This window comes from Montipora foliosa, chromosome 13, assembly GCF_036669935.1.
Source record: "Montipora foliosa isolate CH-2021 chromosome 13, ASM3666993v2, whole genome shotgun sequence".
NCBI lineage: Eukaryota > Metazoa > Cnidaria > Anthozoa > Scleractinia > Acroporidae > Montipora > Montipora foliosa.
The window spans coordinates 7,080,051-7,101,917 of NC_090881.1; the positions used below are offsets into that span (position 1 = coordinate 7,080,051).

A 21,867-nucleotide genomic window follows, 5' to 3' on the forward strand; every position below is an offset into this window, starting at 1 on the left:
TTATAACCTTTGTACTATCGTTTCTTTAATAAAGGGATGTTGTTATCGAGACTCATACTAGTTTAGTTTGGTTATAATTGTAAACGTATAGCTATGTCTTACTGTACTTGGGGATTAAGGTTATGAGAGAGGTTGGAGAATTGAGGATTGGGAAGTTGTAAGAGGATTTGAGAGTTGGAGTGCAATTATCTAAGTCTATTTAAGGAACAGTGAGGGCTGTTGGGCGCTGATCAATCTTTTTTCCCATACCTCATTAGAACTGAGCATGAATATGAATGTATGTGAATAGAATACTATTCACAACACTCATAATGATATGCGAGGTTAGAATAATTCAATAATGGGTTCTTTCATGGCTAGCCTAGCGGTCTCACGTGCGAGTACGTAATTACCGATAATAAATTCTGGTTTGGTGCAAAAATAAACCATTCTTGCTCAGTTTTTCAGTGGAGCCGCGAAGAGCTGGATGGCCCACCCAGTCCCGCCCAAAAAAAATCGCGTGAGTCGTATCTTGAACTCTTCCTAAGCCAAGCTGTCCCAGCTCGGCTTAGTCCGCTGATCAATCTTTTTTGCCATACCTTATTAGAACTGAGCATGAATATGAATGTATGTGAATAGAATACAGTTCTCTTTGGAGGTTAGAATTAAAATGGACTATTGCCAGGATGTCTAAGAAGACACATGCCACCACCATTGATTTTTGCCTTTTAATTACTAGTATCTCTCAAGTGCAGGTAACAAGTCACCTAAGGCAAATGATAATCAATACCTGCAATACATGCCAACATAGGAATAGGCTATCATCTTTGCTGCAAGCTGGTTTAAAAGGGAGTGAGAACCCTCAAGACAGCTTGTCTGTGCAGTTGCCCCCATCAGAGGAAACAGTTAGAACTGCAGAGAGGTACATTTGCTCCATGTACACTACTTCAGCAAGAGCAGGAGCAACTGCAGTTGATGTAAGGTAAAGTTCGCAATCCGAATTTCAAGGTTTCTTGTAACCTCGATGACAGTGTTTGATCTTTGCCTAACAGGTACTGGATATTCTGTCAAAGAAAGCAGAAGATTGAAGGCCTGCCACCAACTATGGACAGCATTCAACTTCACATCCAGCGAGCCAACTAAGAGACGATGATATGGAAGGGTTGCTTAACAGCTATGCAGCGACTGCCATCACCTGTCAGCAATGGATGGGAATTATCAGAAGGTGTTGTTAAAGTGCCCCTCACCCCAAATTGTTTCTCTTTATTTTCCAAAAGAATACATAATTTGGTGAAGATTAAAAAAAGAATTGAGTAAATCCATCAAATCCTCGCCAATATATAAAGGTTTGAAGTTGTCATGTTCTGGTTCACGGCCGCGTGAAAGGAAGTCTGAAACCTAATGTACTTGTGACGTCAGCGGGGGAAGCCAATTCCTTCGCTTTTGAGACTCTCGTGCGATCAGCTGGGTTTCATCTGAAGTTTATGGCCTTGAATCTCTTTAATTTTACCTTCAGGCACAGAAATCATTTAAAATTACAACAAAAGAAAATTCATTCGAGTCAGAGGACTCTGATGTCTGTTCTGTCTCGGAGTACAAAATGGCATTTGAAGATGGTGATTTGAATGACAAGCAAGTGACACCAAGTAACAGCGAAGAAAGTGTGGATAGCCTTGACCAGATTTATGCCGATGAGCCGATGGCTGACAAAGACTGGATAAAGGGGAAGAAAAGGAGCAAAAAGAAAATGCAAAACTCGAGCGCATGTTGGAGGATAGACTAAACGGAGCGACAAGTGTGGATTTATGGTGAGTTTCCAAGATCAGACGATTTTGATTACAAAGTAAGCTGAATTGAAAATACAGTGCCTTCTTTCCTTTCCACAGGTGTTTATGTGGAAACTGCGATCGACAACTACTACAGAACTTCAGTGAGTGCTACTGATGCAAAGAATTAGAAGGATGCGAGGAGGCCTTAAACACCAAACTTGTTGTGCGAGACATTCAACCCAATGTTAAACTGCAATGTATAACTCAGCATCCTGGCTTCAGACCTGCGTGTCTTGAAAAGTGGAGTCTTCGAATGGCAGCTGATCGATTTCGTGCAAAATCAAAGGCACGGTATAGAGAAATGGTTTGGAAGAAAGGCAAGTTTCACTTTATTTAACAACTTGTTTTGAAACTCATTCGTGGAGCTTGTGTGTGAGGAAGGGACCTGCAGGTGCACATGAATATGACTAATTGGCTTCGGGTTCCTCAAACGATAAATAGAACTAGTATTGCCGTTAAAAGGTTAAAACCATAACAAGTTTATTACTTTTTTTACGGGTTGCATTTTTTTGTTGTTGCTTATTTGCTTCAGATCTTGTCCACAGATACCTGTGTAGCATCGCGTACAGGGAATCATCTCGTCTGGTGTACGGTTTCCTTGGAAACAAACGAATTCCTCTCCCAGCATGTGCCTACACCAAGATCAGGAAACAATTTCCTGTTGCTGAAGAAGAAACATTCACTGGATTTGACCTTGATGGAGAGCATTAGAACACTGTTTTTTCAACAATAATTTTTGCTTTCTACATCCACTTGCTCCAATTATTAACTTACAACTTGTGATTATACTTTGTAGAATATTGTATTTACCTATTTATTTAAAAAAAAAACTTAACACTTTTTACTGTATTTATTTTAGACTTGATAATCCACAGAATACAAACCAGTATTTGTGAATTTTTATTATTATTATTATTATTATTATTATTATCAACTTCAAAGAAAATAACACATCAAGTTAGTATGACTCCACTAAGCCAGTTTTACAAAGTAAGAAATAATTTATCAGTCCTTTTTTCTTTTTCTGCCTGCATTAGACTGCTTCTTTGTCTTTTTGGTAGAGGAAGAGTTCTTCCTGCGGGCTTTTTGCTGGGGAATGCCACAGGGTACAGTGTTGTCTGCATTTGACCTCTTTGTGTGCCTTTTTGATAGTGCAGTTGTGCTTGTAGTTGCTGGAGACACTGAGACAGAAATACAAACAAACAAAACCAAAAATATATTACAACATGGCAAATGCTATTTTTGCAATGGGTTGCACAAGCTACAAGTGCCATGGTGACAAAAAAGAATGTTACACAATAAGCGTCTACTCATCAAACTTGTCTGACAGCTTGTTGGAACAAAACAGTAACTACAGTATGAAAAGGGTAAAAATGTGAAGTCTTTTAAATTCTTGCTCAAAGGAAACAGAAGTATGTCACAAATACCAGGAATTGTAGGTGGGATATCAGCAACAACCATACTCCTTCTATTTTCCATTTTTTCAATTCTTTTAAGTGGCAGTCTCTCTAAAAGCGGTCCACTCGACTTCGGGACCAAAAAGAATTTTCCCTCATTTTTTGTCAGTGAAAAGGATTTGGCACATATATATAAAAAAGCAATTTATTATTTTCCAGTTTCTTATTTTTGCTTTGCTACGAGCCAAAATTGAATTTTGGCACAACTGAGTTTCCCGACCATGATCAGAAAGGTAAAATTAACCGATTTTGTGAAGCATGCTACGTCCCCTATAATGCAGCTCACAGAATTTCGTTTTCATACAAATTCTAAGGTACATTCATTACTTAGACTGACGAAATATGGAAACTTTTCGGAAAATTTTAAGCTTACAAGAGAGGCTGGAAGACACCCTACTCTGAGGCCTTTGTTCACCTACTAAAATTTAGCCAAGTTTGAGGAAGAAAATCTCAAAAGTTGGGTCTAAATGAAGGCTAAAAAGCAGATCACAGTAAATTTCTTACCTTAATAAACCGTTCCATAAGTTCAAACCGCTGGGTATCTCCTTGGATTGCACGCGACAACAGATTAAAATCTGCCACAATCAGTGTATTTACACAACAGTTAGTATTGCTCGTGTTAAAGTTCATTTGCACAACCCTTGCACTCGGTGAAAATATGTCTTCTGCCGTTCGGGTTCGTTTGTTGACCTTCTAAGTAGTGACAAAAAGCTTCCTTTAGTAAATGGATAAGTTGGAGATCCAGTTTTGAGGTGCAGGTTGCGTTAAAGTTGATCAATTCTCAAGACTTGCGAGATACTCCAAAAGTAAATAATGGCTGTCACTAATTAACCGTTGCCGTCGTCCTGACAAGCTCCTTTGGTACATTCTCCCACAGATCGACGGAACGCTAGGAGATGAGAGTAGTAAGTTTTCATTTACCGTTTTTATGACAACTGAATCCTGTATTACTACTAGCCTAATGACTACTAGAAACTTGAGTGTAAAGACAACAACAACGAACACTTGCCCGTTATCTCTGAGAGGTGAGTTCGGCAAGTGCACCTGAGAACACGACAGGCTTGAATGGAACCATGTTTTGCCATGGTCTGTGCTTCTGTTTCATGCTTGATGGCTGCTTGTATTTTACAATCACCGCTTATGTAGCATTTAAAATGAACGCCGGGATCCGTTGATGCCACGAATGCAACACTAGCCATATTTGTCACAATGTCACACAAGTTTTAACGTTACCAGCTATGGAGGATCCCCTCCCCTGTGCGCGCTAGCGCTGGTGAATAGATTTGTCAAGAAAAACTCGTTTCATTTCAATATTGAAGTTGATAAACCCACCCATTGATTTAATTTTTGGACTAGTGTAATCCGGTCAGTATCACCAAACGACGACAATCATTACACCTTTTCGACTTATTCTTTTCCTCAAAAAAACATAAGGAGTTGCTGAAAGTAGATATGTGACTGAAATTCATTTTTTTCTTTCCCGTTATCAGGCGTTTGTTTTTCACAGAAAACCCAATGGTCGACCAATAAATCAAAAGATAGGGCCAAGAAACTCAACAGATGCGGAGAGAGCGATTTCTGGCTTTGTTGATCATAGGACTAGTACCCTACGGTTTTTTCTCCAGCAGGACCCAGCACTGTTGGCCATAAAACTAGTTTGTCTTTGATTTCTCAGACTGGCGAAACAAATAGTTTAGTGATGGGACATGCCGTCTTACCTTGCTCGAAGGAGGGTGCCTGGGGGTACTCCCCGTATGGGCTATATAGGTACGTGCAGCCCCAAAGGGTAAGGCTTTCAGCCGTTTTGGTCATAAATAGTGTATAATTATCAACTTCTTTAAACACTAGGGTCCCTTGTTTCTGAGCGATCAGCTAAAAACTATGGGATTCAATGAGTCACGATGCTCAAGGACACGTGCCATCGTTTTTAAATTTCCAACAAATTTGGACATGTTGAAATAATGCTCATGTTATAAATTGATTCCGTGGCTCGTCATCATCAGCGCAGCTTTGATAATTAGCGGTGTAACTGTTACCAAGGCTTTAAATTTCTGTTGAAAAAAAAAATACGGGATGTGGTGTGCGTTGAACTACAGGCACAAGGATTCAATTGCTTTTTGTTTGATTGATTGCTGTTCAGGGAAACAGTCCTGTCTAGTGTTTGCTGTGAATATAAGACTGCATTAACACTACTTTTAATTCAGCGATGATAATGCTCACGAAATATCAAAAAGGTGTTTTTCCTCGGCTATTATGATTTTTACAAACATCGTTAGGATAAGAATGACTCTGAGGTTAAGAATTTCTATTCCAGATGGTCTGGATCGATGGAAGATATATATTTTAACGATAACTGCAGAAATCCTACCGCGTTCATTGGCTAATTTTCATTGTCAGTAAGCAAATAGACACATGAAACTGTAATTTGTGCGACACGTCAATTAGCGAGAGCGGACAATTTGACAATTTGTTATCGTAAAAAGCAATTTGACGTCAGTTTTTAACAGCCCATTGCAGAAACGTGAGAGCACTGGGGCGAGTTTCTTATATTCATTAGATTGAAAATCTAAACATTCCAAGCGAAAAGTTAACGAATGAAAAGCTACCCACCCAAGTTTTAAGTGGAAATTTGTCAAAATGGGAGCCTTGCAAAAGTTGCAAAATTCCATACAAACCCTTATAATTTTGTCGCCTGTCTACCCAATACATACAAACTCTCTATTTTGGGTGATATTTGGGGAGCTACCATTTTGCCATTTTCCTCCTCCAAAAACTTCTATTCTTGGTAAAGACTCTCAAATTTAGTTGATCTTTCATTTTTCAAACAAATGGAAAACAACCATACTCTTTCCCAGTGCCTTGGCCTATGCGTCTGTCCTGTTATTGACAATGAATTTCCTCCTAATGTTGTCAAATTAGTTGATCAATAACAGAAAAAACGCATGAAACGCTGACGTCAATATGTTAAATAACACATGCCAATCGTAGTGTATATTTCCCTCCCCATTGCATAAGTCCCGTAACTAGTTTTATGACCAACAATGCTGGATCCTTCCAGAGAAAAACCGGTAGGGTACTAGTCCTATCAGCAACAAAGCCAGAAATCGCTCTCTCCGCATCTGCTGAGTTTCTTGACCCTATCTCTTGATTTTCTTCATTTTTTCATGGGTCGACCATTAGGTTTTCTGTGAAAAACGAACGGCTGAAAACAGGAAAGAAAAAAGTGAATTTCACTTGCATATCTACTTCCTCTGCTGCGTCAGCAAGTCCTTACATATTTTTTGGAGGAAAAGTAGGTAAAAATTGAAAAGCTGTAATGTGTCGTTGTTCGGTCATACTGACCGGATTACACTAGTCCAAAAATTAAGGCAATGGGTGAGTTTATCTGTTTCAATATTGAAATGAAACGAGTTTCACTTGAAAAAGAAACATATTGATCGGCGCGCGCAGTGAAAGGGATTCTCCGTATTGGTCAGGTTACAACTTGTGTGACATTGTGACAAATAAGGCTAGTGTTGCATTCGTGGCATCAACGGATCCCGACGTTCATTTTAAGTGCTACAAAAGCGCTGATTGTAAAATACAAGCAGCCATCAAGCATGAAACAGAAGTACAGACCATTCATGGAAAAACATGGTTCCATTCAAGCCTGTCGTGTTCATTCAGGTGCACTTGACGAACTCACCTCTCAGAGATAACCGGCGAGTGTTCGTTGTTGTTGTTTTTACACTCAAGTTCCTAGTAGTAGTCATTAGGCTAGTAGTAATACAGGATTCAGTTGTCATAAAAACGGTAAATGAAAACTTTCTACTTTCATCTTCTCCTAGTGTTCCGTCGATCTGTGGGAGAATGTACCAAAGGAGCTTGTCAGGACGACGGCAACGGTTAATTAGTGACAGCCATTATTTACTTTTGGAGTATCTCGCAAGTCTTGAGAATTGATCAACTTTAACGCAACCTGCACCTCAAAACTGGATCTCCAACTTATCCATTTACTAAAGGAAGCTTTTTGTCACTACTTAGAAGGTCAACAAACGAACCCGAACAGCAGAAGACATATTTTCACCAAGTGCAAGGGTTATGCAAATGAACTGTGACACGAGCGATAGTAACTGTTGTGTAAATACACTGATTGTGGCAGATTTTAATCTGTTGTCGCGTGCAATCCAAGGAGATACCCAGCGGTTTGAACTTATGGAACGGTTTATTAAGGTAAGAAATTTACTGTGATCTGCTTTTTAGCCTTCATTTAGACCCAACTTTTGAGATTTTCTTCCTCAAACTTGGCTAAATTTTAGTAGGTGAACAAAGGCCTCAGAGTAGGGTGTCTTCCAGCCTCTCTTGTAAGCTAAGAATTTTCCAACAAGTTTCCATATTTCGTCAATCTAAGTAATGAATGTACCTTAGAATTTGTATGAAGACGAAATTCTGTGAGCTGCATTATAGGGGACGTAGCACGCTTCACAAAATCGGTGAATTTTACCTTTCTGATCACGGTCGGCAACCTCATTTCCGCCAAAATTCAATTTTGGCTCGTAGCAAAGCAAAAATAAGAAACTGGAAAATAATAAATAGCTTTTTTATATATATGTGCCAAATCCTTTTCACTGACAAAAAATGAGGGAAAATTCTTTTTGGTCCCGAAGTCAAGTGGACCGCTTTTAGAGAGACTGCCACTTAAGCTTGCTAGCAGCATCGTCTAAATCATCTTTACTTGCTTTCAGATACGTTTGGAAAATTTCTTCCACATAATCTACAAAAAGTTCATAGACACTCACCAATATATTTTCAACAGGAGTCATCAAGGCGATAACCTGATACATGTATGTAAACGTTGTAGGTCAAAATGAAATTCTGTTGTCTCCTAACCCTAATTATTGAAATTAGGAATCAAATTAGGCTCAAATAATTTTTACCTGAATTTCATTGACTTCCCTTACAAAATCAAATGCTACATAAGTACACTTTTTGTATACAATGAGTATACACCAACCCTACACTTAAACTAAACAGGTTGTCTGGAGTATACTTTTTGTATACTGCAAACAAATGCAACTTAAGACCAGTTCTGGTGATGTATACTTTTTGTATACATCTTGTTTTCTGATTATACTAAAAGTATACATCATAGATTGTACATGAGCCAGAGGAATTTTCAAGTATGCAAAGAGTATATGCTAAATGTGTTTCTGTGAACTGGTTGAAGTTGTGTTTACTTTTAGTATACTACTCCAATGACTTATATACATGTATGATATCAGAATTAAACTTCATGAAAAAGCATGACAACTTGCAGTTATTAAATCTGCTCAGTTATCACCATTCTCAACTGAGATTAGTTAACTTCAAAGCTCACATGATAACCACAGTATTTTGTAAGCTTTGGAGAAAATATCACTAAGCTTGAAATAAATATGCTCCCCCCTGTTTTGACCAAAGATGCAACAAAATCACCAAGATATTGCCCCTTAACTGTGAACTAAGAGATGTAATGTAAATCTTATTCTAAGAGGCAGTGTCATGAGAAAAACAGTTACAACCTCTTACCTTTTTTCCATATAGCAGAAGTATAAGTGAAATATAATGCCCATTTTTAGTTGAACTATATGTACAATAAGTTACTCGATGGATCTTGGCAATGGTAATGGTTTCTTCAAATCCCTCTCGCAGGCTACAGCCTGAATTACAAGGTTGGTCAATTACAATAACAGAAGACAATACAATACAAAGACTGTCAAATACATCTAATTTTTAATTCAATGTGAAAGTTTATATAGCCACAGACCCCAGCCTATGGTACTTTTCCTTTCAAATCAATCTTTCTCAAACATATTTGGGAAAGAAGCAACAAAACGTTTCCCACCAATACCGAAGTCAACATGCAAACAAATTTCTATCATTCCTAATGGAATCACCACAGTTTCATTGCCAGATGACGACACAGGAACAATATGTGGCACCGATGCACCAGTGATGGTATCAGATGAAAGTACTGTGTTGTTGTCCCTCACTAAACAGTCTAATATAGCATGGTACTTAGCAACTTTGCAAGAGCAGAGCTCTGAGAAAAACACAGGATTAGGACACTTCACATAACACTTAGTAAAATATAAAACTTGACCATAATTCAGTTGTAGGCATGATGGTGATTGGTAATGTACAGTAAAATTGTTCCGTCTTATGCCTGGCTTGTACTCTTTGCAGTGGAAAAATGTTCCATCAATACAGACTCTCTTGAATTTGAAAACATCTCCAAGTTCACCAATCTCCCTTTCAAGTAGCTGCCTGTGATGAACGTTTATCGAATGTTTCACTATAGATCCAACGATGAAGATTCTGTCAGAGAGCAATTTCTCTCTCTCTGTTAAGCTCTCAAAAAATTGCAATGCACCAGAGTGGGGAGGTAAAAGTAGAATCAGCTCAGCCCGTACGAAAATTCTGGGCGAGACGCGGGCGAGATTCGGGCCATAAAATGTCTCGCTGATGAGCGATACAGAGCCTGACGATAATCAGCCTGACAGGAGCGATAAAAATTGAACGATAAATGAGCGAGAATGGAGCGGGACATTTGCACTACTCTGGCATTTGGACGATATTCTGAGCGATAAACGGGCGAGATTCAGGTCCATAAAAAAACAAAAATCACGCTAATGAACAATACATTTTTATGGGCGTGACGTTAGTTTATGGCTTATAATTTCGGGTGTTACGAAAACTAAGACCTAAGACCTGGTCTTAGCTTTCGTAGTACGAAAACTACAACCCCGCTCTTAGTTTTCGTTAATAGCGGTAATTACGGCAAAGAAACCCGGGAAAACTTACCGCTACTCAGAGATTTGGGCGCTGTTTGTTGTTTCCTCACACGATTAAGTTTAAACAGACACAACGCCATGAGAAGCTTGAATGTTGTGCGACCTTGCGCGACAGAAAAAAAAGTGGCATTTATTGGCACGGAAACTAAAGATAGGGTCTTTCGGAGAACGAGAAACTCTGTCTGTTAACCCTTTGGTTATAGCAAGAGTCCATGTTTTGGTTGTAACCACTAAAAATGTGATACACGCATTCTTCTGTCAGCACACATCTTCCAGTTTCAAAACAAGTCCACAATTTAGCCGTAAGTCACGCAAACAGTAAACGGATGCCCGTAGATGGTCAATTTTATTATGATGCCTGATAGGGGACTGAATAGTTTTACATGTAAGACATAAGTGATTTTCTGTAAGTTTCTCCGTATTTATCTGACTCACAAGCTCATTTCTCAGCTTATTACAATGAGGATATGAAGTATCATCTGTCAGGGGGTGAGGGTACATCGCGCTATCCTGGTACTTTGACGCATTATTTATAAGAAACATTGAAATCAGTATAAACAGAAACAAAATAGGCCATAATTGAAACTATTCCTACTTTAATAGTGCCATTATAAATTATAAACTAGAAAATCCCAGGGCTGCCTGCCACTCCCCCCACCCCAACAGACAGTACTACTGTTTTTTTGTTTGCGTGACTTACGGCGACATTGTGGACTTGTTTTGATACTGGAAGCAAAATAACAAATGTGTATCGACAAAATAATTCTTGTATCACATTTTTAGTGGTTACAACCAAAGGGTTAACAGACTGAGTTTATCCTTATTCGAAAGATACTATCTTTAGTTTCCGTGCCAATAAGTAAGCGAACGATCCTCGACCGAGACCAACTGCAGTAAACATGACCCTTGTCATCATTGCGTGGACAGTCATGTAAGACGGAAACATGTTTCAGTTTAAGGTAACTTAAATAAAAAGAATGTACCAGCTTTTAGCATAGAACAAAATGCGACTGAAGTCATTCAAAGTGTCCATAATAAGGTAGGCATGTTAGTAGCCAGGTTTCCACAGTGATCTGTGATCAGATAGCGAGGTCGTTTCTGGTTTCTCATTTATCTTAAATCTTCATACATTGTTTAAAATCTATTTCATTAAAGAGAAAATTGTTTCCAGCAATATTAATTAGAGCAAATAAATGCTGTTTTGATCTGGTTGATTACAGTCCTAAATGGGAAGAAAAAGCTCTGCATCTGTGTAGAGATTCAGATGTTTGGTGAAATGCACAGTTACGTTAAACTGAAACGCGCGCCAAAAGCGGTTACAAATATTTAATTATCGATAGCCAAAACTCAAACATTGCTCTTCCCTATTAAAGGTTTTCCGTCCAGCAACAAGCAATTCCTATCATTAAAAATTATCGTCCGTTTTGGGCAAGCAAGATAATGATGTCTTGAGGTAGCTACATGTACATGTAGATTGCTTCTCCTGAACGTGCTAAGCTATTTGAACTTACTTCTCCGGATGCGGGTGGGTATCACGCTAAATGTATCACTTGGAAAAAATATCCAGCCATATACGTATTTTAGCTCAAAATTCAGAGCGGTAAAAAATGGTTTGCTCACCTTTTACCCGGGGACGGACTACACGTACAGAAATGCAGCAAATAATATAATACATTAGAACGACAGCCAGAGTTAAGTAACTGATTTGCATCTTTGAGTACTCCCTGATCTATTTCTACTAATCTTTTCTTATCGAATAACAAGTAGGGAGCACTTATGTATCGAATAACAAGTGAGCAGCCTGAGTTTCGCCGATAATACAGCGTGACAAATGTCTCGTTACCGCGGCGTAAATGAATAAACTGGGGTTTCACTGTTTCTCGCTCACTCACGCCACACTATCGGCGATAATCGAACCAAACTAATGTCTGGCTCAGTCGCACAAGCGCGACAAAATGGTTGTCTCGCTTTGTTCGCTCAGTTCTTGCCTTAAAAACAGCTTTATGGCCCGAATCGGGCCCGAATCGGGCCCGAATCTCGCTCATTCAGGCCACAAATTTTCGTATGGGAGGGATTTTCTGTTGAACACAAATTGACAGTACAATTTGCATTTCAACATGTTGTGTTCCATGGAAGAGGTGTCTGAGCTCGCCATTAAAATCGTCAAAGCAAAAACATGTGTGTCCATAGTGGGCCAAGATCTTTTACCCTTTCAACCAGATGAAGTAGCCCATGAACATTGTAAGTCTCGTAACGACCACCATATAATTCCTCAATCCTTATGCAAAAGTGTTTCAATAACTTTGATGCCTTTGTCAGTTCACTCATAGATATGGAATATTTAAGCAAAATATAGATTGCTTCTACCAGTAGAAGATAGTGCTGGAAGTAGCTGTCAGGTAAAAGGCCATACAGGCAAGGTAATGAGAAGAGGTTACCTTACACTTTAGTAGAGAAACATCAATCTTTCTCTATTAAATTTGGAAATTTACTAATGTAAGCATGGCTTATTCCTTGAAACTCCAAGTAAACACATTTTTCTTTCACAGAGCTAATTGAGATTACTTGTACAGCATCTTCCCTGAAAAGCTATACATATACAATTAACATGGTTAAACTCAGCTCGACGTTAGGGTTTATTCATGTAACATAATGCATAGGAATTAAACCAAAGAAGAATCATAAATACTTTAAATTATTAAAAGACATGTAAATAACTGACTGTGACACAATTAATGGCAAAAATCAGCTTTGTTCACTGTCATGGTTTAAAATTAGGCCTGATTTAGCAAGAAATTACTATAAAAGCAGACAAGCAGAGGAACCTTATATAAATGATCTAAAGCAAAGCTTCCTCTGTAAGGGAAAAAATAAAACAAATTGACTAAAATTAAAGGCAAGAAAAAAGGTTGACTTAAAGTGTTAATTGACTTCATTATAAATTTGCACGTACAAGAATAATCAATGAATCAGAATGAACTTTTGCCAGACCAATGTTTACTCATTCTGTAACCAAAACTGAACTTAATGGTACCTCACATTACATTATATTTGTAACAAATAAGCCCTTAGATTCAAATTGAAACTACTCCTCGGTGCCCTGTTCCTTTTGTATTCTTAGCTTTGCACTAACAAAACACATCTTTTTATCACAAACTTATGTAAGAAACCTTTTATATACTAACATACAGTCAATTATAAGTTAGTAGCTTCATAAAGTTTGACTCTCAATTAAACACCTGTTCTCACCGTGGTTTCCTTACAGCTTGAATGTGATTTAAAGTGATTTCAGATTCACAATCAGCAAACTGAACAGTCTGCTCTGGTTCCAACCTGCATATCACTTCAAAAGGTGTTTCCTTACATAGCTGACAGAAATTTGATAGCCGATGCACACAAGGTGGTTGATGGAGCAAGAAGAATTGAATCTGACCAAAGGATTCTGGCTGATCCTCCCTCTCTCTGTATGCCACAGTGTAACGGTTCCTCTTGGATACCCGGGAATATGCTTTGCTATGAAACACCTGCCTCCCAATCTTTAACCTGCTGAACCTTTTAACTGTACCAAAAGGTATCTCCCCAAGGACCTCAACCAGTTTGGCCTTAACGTTCCTTGCCAATGCACACTTGCTAGCAGCACCCAGCCTGAAAACACCATTTCCAATTGGGGTCAACCTGCATAGGATAAATGCAAGGTATTGTGAATTTCCACTGGGAACTAAAATGCACAGTAGTTCCTTATAACATGATTCAAATACGTTCAACAATGGTGATATAACTGAAAAGATTGCACTCTGGATTATATTAGGCCTATACTACAGTACATATATGGGTTAAGAGAATATGAAGTCAAAGTTAAAATAAATTAACCTGCATACAATTTAAAGATACATCTAGTATAACTAAATTCTAAGAAAAATAAATTTAAACAGTCAGTAACTTACTTGCTCTGTACCCCAAATTTCAGCTTTGAATAAAAATTTTCAGCAGGTGAATCCTCCTCCAGTCTCCTTGATAGTTCTGGTAGACTTTGCATTGCTGATATTGACGACACAATCTGAAAAATGGTGATGAACTGACATAATAATATTCTTAATATTATTGAAATTTGGAAGTCACTGATTAAATTGTTAAAATTGTGAACATACCTGTAGCTACATGTGCCTTGCAACTGTAATGTAAAATTAATATTGAATAAAAACATCTGACATTTTTCTTCCTGTTTTATATATGGGAAAAGTGTGTGGGCTGTTGTTACCTGCATATCAATGTTCTGGGAACCATGAAACAAGGACTTCAAGTCTCCATTAACATCCTCAAATTCAAACAATGAATTTGCCCACAGAAGACCAAGCTGCAGCACTGATCTTTACACATGTAGCAAATTGTGCACATTAATAAGCATATAACGCTCACCTGCAACAACAGATAAATATAGTTACAGGTAAATGTCTAATTAATTTCCTTTCTTTAAATTTAATTGTCAGCATTAAGGCATCACTTTTCTATAGATTATGAACGAGGCCAATATCCAGCCATCTTGACCAAACAAACTTGGTCAATAAAGGATTCATTATATGGCTTTTGAGGAAATTTTTCTTGCGGGATACAGCGGGTAGTCCTGAGCAGGCAAGATGGCTCCATCTTGCCTGCTCAGGAGCCAGCCCGCGATTTGGGTCATCTTGCCCGCTTGTGGAGCTAGCCATGTGATAAATTTATTTATCAGCTCACCATAGAGGCCATCGAAGTATGAACAAACTTGACGAAGCAGAAATTACTGCAGGCAAGGTCCTCCTTTGTAATTGACTCTTGGTTTACAAGCCAGACTGCATTTACCAGAAGCAAGTAGTGGTGAAGGTATCTCTCTGGCAGGATTCCCCTACGACATGGAGAGCTATAGTGAAACAGCCAAGCATGGAGTTCTGAAGCTAGAAAGATATAATTACAAAGAAAGACATTGATCCATTTAAATACAAACTAAAGTGATGAAAATCTTACTAATAAAAAATCCAAAAACCCATTAAGCGCTGATTATGATGAGTTAACAACTTGTCCAAAAAGCAACAATGTTAAAAAAATATACCTTTCCAGTATTTCCTATGGTGTTCAAGGGATCTTGGAACTCTAGTTATGACGTTTGGTGGCTTGATGCTCATTAACCTTTTATCAGTTAAACTCACACGAGTTCCACAGTACCAGTCCTCACCACTGAATCGAGGGTCCAGCCATAGGTTCAGGAGCTGTTTAGTCACTCCAAGTAAAATTCCATGCATGTAATCCACTGCTATTCCATCAACCACATCAAGGTACTTGAGAGAGTGGCAAACTGGCAAACACCTTTTACTCCAAATACCTATCAAAGAATCACAAGAACAGATGTAACTCTTACCGTTTAAGTGCTAACCCATAACAACTGCCCATGCATCCCTCAAACAAAAAGGTGCAATAAAATACTTACTGGTTTTCCATGTGGGTCCTCCAGAGACTTTATTCCATTTGCTATGGTACCTTAGAAGTCTTAAAATAGTGATTTCATAATTCATAATAAAAATAAAATGAACAGCAATCATATACAACAGTTAAGTTTTAAAACACCACTGTTGTTTCGTCATTCTTCTCTACCAACCTTATCCTGGGTAGTAATTCATTTATTTCAAAGTAGATGGGACACATTGAGTATCCAGATGACTTGAAAATAGGCACCCCATCAGTATTGACTTTCAGTGACAAATTGTTCTGATCTGACAACACACCTCCATTATGGAACAATTTTTGGTACTGAAATCCATCATAAACATCACTGATGCAGTCAGCAGCCATTGGGCTTGTGAAACGATATAATAGGTCCTCATAGAATCCTTCACCTGTAACATAAGAAATTAAGCACTCAAGTCTATTATCTTTACAAGAAGCCAATCTGTGCTTTGCCTCCTACAACCCCACCCTGAATACTCAGTTGTCCAAAAAATATATAATATCTAATATGTCTACCACAATGCACTGGCTAAGTGACTCGTCAATCTAAAACATCTTTCAAAAAGTCTTCATTTAAACACCTCATATTAAAATTGTTTTTTATTAAACTGTGTTTCACAGGTAAACATCATTGTGTACAACATGTTATGGAAAGGAAACCTACTAGTCCTGACTGATTTTTGTTGCTTTATTATGTAATGTGCACAAATTTACAGCTTTTCTTCTGAAATCATTTGGTGTCAACATGACCACTGGCCACAATTTCCTTACATGTATACATGCAGTCAAGTGGTTTGAAAAATACTCTACCTCATACTTATAACTCTTAGGATAATCAAAACATCAAGCAAAGAAAAGTTAACTCACGCGACAAAAACTTTGAGAGCTGACGTTCGACTGGCAAGACCACGAAGTAGCTCTTTGCTGCAGGTGATCCTTGGTCTGTATCACATATTGGAAAAACAGGAGTGTGTTCAGTAGGAAGCAAACAATAACAACAGTTGCAGTAGTAGAACAGGTGTAAGGATTCTTTAGAATCTGCAAAGTAAGATTTCAATTCCCTCAAGGTTTTTTATCGAGTGACTATGAGGACCCGGAATACAGTGCAAATCAATCAGTTTGATCACATCGGCCAAAGCATCTCCTGTGAGCTTATGTCGAATTGCCAATGTCATGATAAGCAATACACTTTCGGAAAGCCGAAGAGGACAAGTTGGATAAACAGGGGGATCTTCACCTTTTTCTGCACTTTCACTTTCATTCATAGAAAATAAGCTATCATCTCGATGCACTTCATGTGTTTTGTGTTTCATGTGTTTCAAAATCAGAAGAGATGTAGCTGCAAACGATCTCATTAGACTCCTGTAAACTCGAGTAAGTCTCTTCGATTTCATCAGCTTTCTCAGTGTTGATATTATTTTCGTCCTGCACAGAGCTCAGACTTTCACCATCCTCATGCATCTCGTAAAGAAGTTCGTCATTTTGTTCGGAAGACAAGCACATATCCACGTACTCCAGCTGAATGGGACGTATTTCAGTCGGTAAACCTCCACAGCTGGTATCATTGTGAGGAGGAATTACACTTGAAATTGCTTTCAAATGACGCCTTAAACTACGTTTTGGTGGAACAGGATTGTGAGAAGCACAAAAAGTATTGTACCGCTTTCGTTTTCTTCCAGAAATCATGGCTGTTTCTACCCTGCTGTTTCGAGCCACGCAAATTTCGTTGTGTTGACAAAATGGAAGCACGACCAAGCAGAGAGTGGGACTGAGAGAAACAAATGGATGTGATTGACTGGGCGAAAAAATTTCACAGCTTGCCAGCGAGCTTTGAGCTTTGGGGGCATTTTTGACTTGAATGCCTTGGCGTCGATTTCACGTGTAAGCAAGCACATTTATCACTGCGGATCTGTGAATTTCAGCTGTCCGTTGACCTGCACTTATCAGCTTTAAACAATTTTGAAAATGGTCGGCAAAACATCACGAGTTACTAAAGCTCCAATACGCTTTCAAGACGACAATGGTAAGCTATCCTTCCTCGATCCAAAAAATAAGCTGGTTGTTTAGATGTGCTGGTTGTGACTCAGTTTGATCGAAGATTGTTTCGATGGTCGTTTCAATTGATAAAAGTTGATTCGATTGAAGCCAAGATTGCTTAAGTGTATTGAACTTACTAGTTATCAAATCTGTTTAAAAATATTTACCTTGGCAGTGGATAAAAGAGGGAAGAATTATTTATATATGTGTTGAGTGTCAGATTTTTATTATTACCTTTGCTTCAATTGAACTGACCTTTTGGTTCGATCAAAACAACCTTCGATCAAACTGACTCGATACCGCCACAACTTGAGAATAAAGCGGTAGCTTATGACTACAATGTTCTCAAGGACTCACACAAAATGTCATCTTTTCTTTAGATTTCTACCTGATCAAATTCGTAGAGGATGGCGTAAGAAGAGTCCTTAACAGAGAAAAAATTAAATTACAAGATGAGGACGTGGAAGCAGGATTGCCATGTGAAGCATATTGGGAAGATACACAGACCAAAGGCTGGTTTCCAGCTATAATTCTTGCTTTTGGAGGTAAGTTTTAAGTCTGTTAGGGAAAGGTCATTTAATATGACAAAAAGGGGGGGGGATGAAGATATTGAAACTCGAAGCTTGAAATTTTAGTAGCCCCCCTCACTAGCAGTTCCCCCCCCCCCCAACCTCCTGTTGGTTTTGAAGTATACAAATTTTCAGAGCCCCCCTTTCGGGTGTCTAAAAATTTTCAGAGTCCCCCCTCAATATCTTCATCCCCCCTTTTCATATCAAATGAACTTTCCCTAATAGAAGCTAATGAATGATCACTGCTTAAGAATAGAGACTACAAGAAGCCCAAACTGCAGGAGTGTTCTTACCATTCTTTGTAATGTTCAATCACGACTGATTTGCTTTAAGGCAAATTGTTAATTCTCAATTGAACATTTGGGTTGGGAAGGCCCATACATCAAAGGACTTTACAAAAACAACTGTGGACTCAAAGGTTGCTGTCTTCTTGCTCAACAGGATAAAAGAATTTCTTAAATGTTGATTGGTCTGCTTTGCATACATCTTCTTTCGGGTGTTAACATTAATTTGTTTTTAGTTTTCTCGAAGTAGATTTTACGTTTGGCCTTTGGGATTATGTTTGTTTAATCAAGGATTTCGTTGAATTAAGGCTCGTTATCTCAAGGATGTGTTTGATATATTTTACTGCAACTTTAGGTGGGATGAAAAAAATATTGTCTGTTTTAACAACAACTTTGTTAAATAGGGTTTGTTAAATCGAGGTTCCATAACTTTATTTCATCTTGCTTAGTTGGGCTGTAATTATTAAATCCAATAAGTGAAAGATTACTTACATTAAGATATATCATTCTTAAATTTGACTACATTAACGTTTTTCAGAATCCTATGAGAATTTAATCAAACTTATGAACCAGAAGAAAAGAGTTGAAGTTGAACCAGATACAAAGAGAGCCAAGAAGATGTCTGGCAAACAGAAGCAAGGAAATACATGTCAACCTCCCCAGAGAAAAAAGCAACTAGAGAAAGGAACAGAAAGTAAGAATGAGCCCAAGAGAAAAAAACAGCTAGACAAAGGAACAAAAGAAGACGACTATGACAAAAACAGAAAAGAACAAGAACGAGAAGCAAAGAGGAGGAAGAAAGAAGAAGAAAAGAAGAAGAGAGATGCTAAGCAGCAACAAAGAAAAGAACAATTGGTGATGCTTCAAAGGCAGCATCCAAACTTCAGCATTGTTGAGGAGGCATCTGATAGTGATGATGAATATCAACCCACAGTCCTAGATGAAAGTACCGGCAGTGAAAGTGAAGGTGAAGAACAATTAAGCGTTGCAAAGAAACATCCTAGCAAAGGTTGTGCACCATTACAGCAGAGCTTTGCACAATTAACACGTTCACCAGCTGCATCATCAGGTATACCAAACCCTGGATGTACACCATTGAATACTTCTACCAAACCTGGTCATAAGCGTTCTTCAACTGTTGTCAATGCACAACCGAGGCAGTTACCATCCACCAGCCTTGGTAATTCTTCATCATTAAATGTCAACCCTCGCCCACGACCAACATCTCTTACCAATCTTTTAGCTTTTGTTAATCCTCGTCAGACACCACCAAACTCTGCTGGTCCTCATCACACAGAGACTCATTCCTCCAACTCTGGTCATAAATCATTTCCTGTACACCCTCATCATTCTGCTTCATCACTGAGCAGCCCTGGGGTTTTGTCAGCACCTGTCTTCCCATGCGAAACACCATCGCCTCCTGCCAGCCCTGACAACCTGTCATCATCTGACATGACTCGTCACAGACCATCACCTCCTGCAAGCCCTGATCGTACGTTATTGTCTATTGACCTCCGTCATACACCATCACCTGCTGCCAGACATAATTGTGTGTCATCTTCTGTCAACACTTTGTATACACCTTCACCTCCTGGAAATTCAGCTCGTACACCACCTGGGCATCTTGCTCCTGTATTGTCTTCAGCTGCACACCACGTTCAGACACCCAGTATCATTGCAGAAAATGTGGACTGGCAGGAAGAATACCGCCAGCTTCATGTTAAGTACAATGCATTGAAGGAAAAAGTCAAAATGCTGGAGCAATCAAGCCAGGGAGGTAAGACTTAGAGATGTAATGATTATTTACAGTGAATTAATTTAATTGATATTTCAGTGAATTTCATCTGACACAAATTATTTATAGAACAGTCATATTAAACTATGACATATACAATCTCCATGTTTTTATTCCCTTATCTGGGTGTATAGTTTCAGTACTGTGGAACCTCAATATAACAAGGGGTCTAGGGATTGGGAAAAAATGTATAGCACCTGATAAAATTTATTTTATCAAGGACTTTATAAGGGCCTATTCACACAGTATGACTTTGTCGCGTGACAAGCTTATGACAGGCCCATGACATGACTAAGACCTTTTATATGCGCACAACATTTTCACCCAAGGCCTATTTACATGGTATGACTTTGTCGCATGTGAAAGTTGTACCATGTAATTACGCTGTAATAGAAGTTCTTTAAATTAATTAAACTAAAGTTCCACTGTTCAATGTTCGATACTATAAATTGTGTGGCATATGAGACAAAGTCCTAGTGATGTTGTAATGGAAAAGTATTGTGGTAACCCTAATGCATTCTCCTTTTAATAGAATATTCCAACGAGGAAAGACCACCACCAGGAATCTATAATTCAAGTGATGCACAGAAATATAAGGTATAAGAGTGTAATGAAACAGCTATAGATTAGTTATTTACTTATTATTACTGTGATGATATTGATATGTACCTCCCTAAATTTCATAAAACATACTCTTACAAAAGGGAGAAAATTATGGTTTTGAAAGAAAGATAAATATCAATAAAAGCTCTAATTCAAAAGAAAAAGTTTGAAAATCTTGTTCATCTCTGGATATTTTCGGTACAGATATCTACCCTTAAACTATGTCTTATTCTGCAGCTCTCAGTGTAGTGGTTAATTTCAGTCACAGGTACATACAACTGTATCTTGCATGCCACATGTTTATTATATACAAAGAAGTTTGGACATTTCAGGAGTGGTCTTTAAAGTCCCGAAGAGGGGGAGAAACAATTTTATAATGCTTAAAAAAGTGGAGATCTATAAGAGACATTTCAAACTATTTATTAATTATACACCATTTCCTTGAAAGACTGAGACTGGCCTTGTCATTTCAAACTTGAAAATACTAATCTGATTCTTTTATTTTTCTTTAGATGGTCGAAGTCTGTCCAGGGACTCGTGTTTTCTGGTATCTGGGCAACAAAACCTCTGCCCTGAATAACACTAAAACTGCTGGTGAGCTCACCACTTATCTGATGGACACTTTCTTTAGTAAAGGCTACCAGCAGCTCAATCCCACCATTGTAAATGCATTGAGAGGTAAATAATGATGATCCTACATTGGTGAATTACACTGTCATATATCTTAAAAAATAATACTCACCTAGTTTCTTCAACTGTTACATGTACATTTAACTTTGACTTGCTGATCTGTAATTCCCTCTAATCAATGATCATAAACACATCCTTAACAATATCATTAACTGTCTCTAAGTAGAGTTCTCCAAAAACTGAATGACTAAAAAACGAAAGTTAACTTTATTTTCTTAAGTTTTGTCGAAAACAAACTACTGTAATTTCCGGCCGATTACCCGCGGGTAATGCGTTAATTTTCCAGTAAACCGCAGTTGCTGCGGGTAATAGGAAGGTGCGGGTAATGCGATAATTT

At 38.3% G+C, this 21,867-nt stretch overlaps 3 protein-coding genes across 4 annotated transcripts in view; 2 read left to right on the forward strand and 1 right to left on the reverse strand.

The window, feature by feature from the left end:
• Positions 1 to 2,344: 2,344 nt before the first annotated feature.
• LOC137982048 (uncharacterized) overlaps positions 2,345 to 21,867 on the reverse strand; it is an 80,986-nt gene continuing 61,463 nt past the window's right edge. Inside the window, exons 13-22 of the mRNA XM_068829076.1 lie at positions 16,420 to 16,494; positions 15,704 to 15,941; positions 15,536 to 15,594; positions 15,161 to 15,430; positions 14,809 to 15,005; positions 14,336 to 14,493; positions 14,226 to 14,248; positions 14,022 to 14,134; positions 8,044 to 13,752; positions 2,345 to 2,989 (exon numbers count right to left, since the gene is read on the reverse strand). Of these exons, the coding sequence (XP_068685177.1) occupies positions 14,374 to 14,493; positions 14,809 to 15,005; positions 15,161 to 15,430; positions 15,536 to 15,594; positions 15,704 to 15,941; positions 16,420 to 16,494 (959 nt within the window). The 3' untranslated portion in view covers positions 2,345 to 2,989; positions 8,044 to 13,752; positions 14,022 to 14,134; positions 14,226 to 14,248; positions 14,336 to 14,373. The remainder of the gene's footprint in view (positions 2,990 to 8,043; positions 13,753 to 14,021; positions 14,135 to 14,225; positions 14,249 to 14,335; positions 14,494 to 14,808; positions 15,006 to 15,160; positions 15,431 to 15,535; positions 15,595 to 15,703; positions 15,942 to 16,419; positions 16,495 to 21,867) is intronic.
• The window catches only part of LOC137982051 (protein lin-28 homolog A-like), a 67,375-nt gene continuing 52,294 nt past the window's right edge, over positions 6,787 to 21,867 (forward strand). The window contains exons 1-2 of one of the 2 annotated variants that reach the window (XM_068829080.1): positions 6,787 to 6,966; positions 7,093 to 7,477. The gene's annotated coding sequence lies outside the window, so the exon portion shown is untranslated. Of the gene's footprint in view, positions 7,478 to 21,867 lie in introns of both variants that reach the window. The other variant, XR_011118601.1, reaches the window with a different exon arrangement.
• The window catches only part of LOC137982049 (uncharacterized), a 4,602-nt gene continuing 1,658 nt past the window's right edge, over positions 18,924 to 21,867 (forward strand). The window contains exons 1-3 of the mRNA XM_068829077.1: positions 18,924 to 20,219; positions 20,770 to 20,834; positions 21,353 to 21,518. Coding sequence (XP_068685178.1) covers positions 19,007 to 20,219; positions 20,770 to 20,834; positions 21,353 to 21,518 — 1,444 coding nt within the window. The 5' untranslated portion in view covers positions 18,924 to 19,006. The remainder of the gene's footprint in view (positions 20,220 to 20,769; positions 20,835 to 21,352; positions 21,519 to 21,867) is intronic.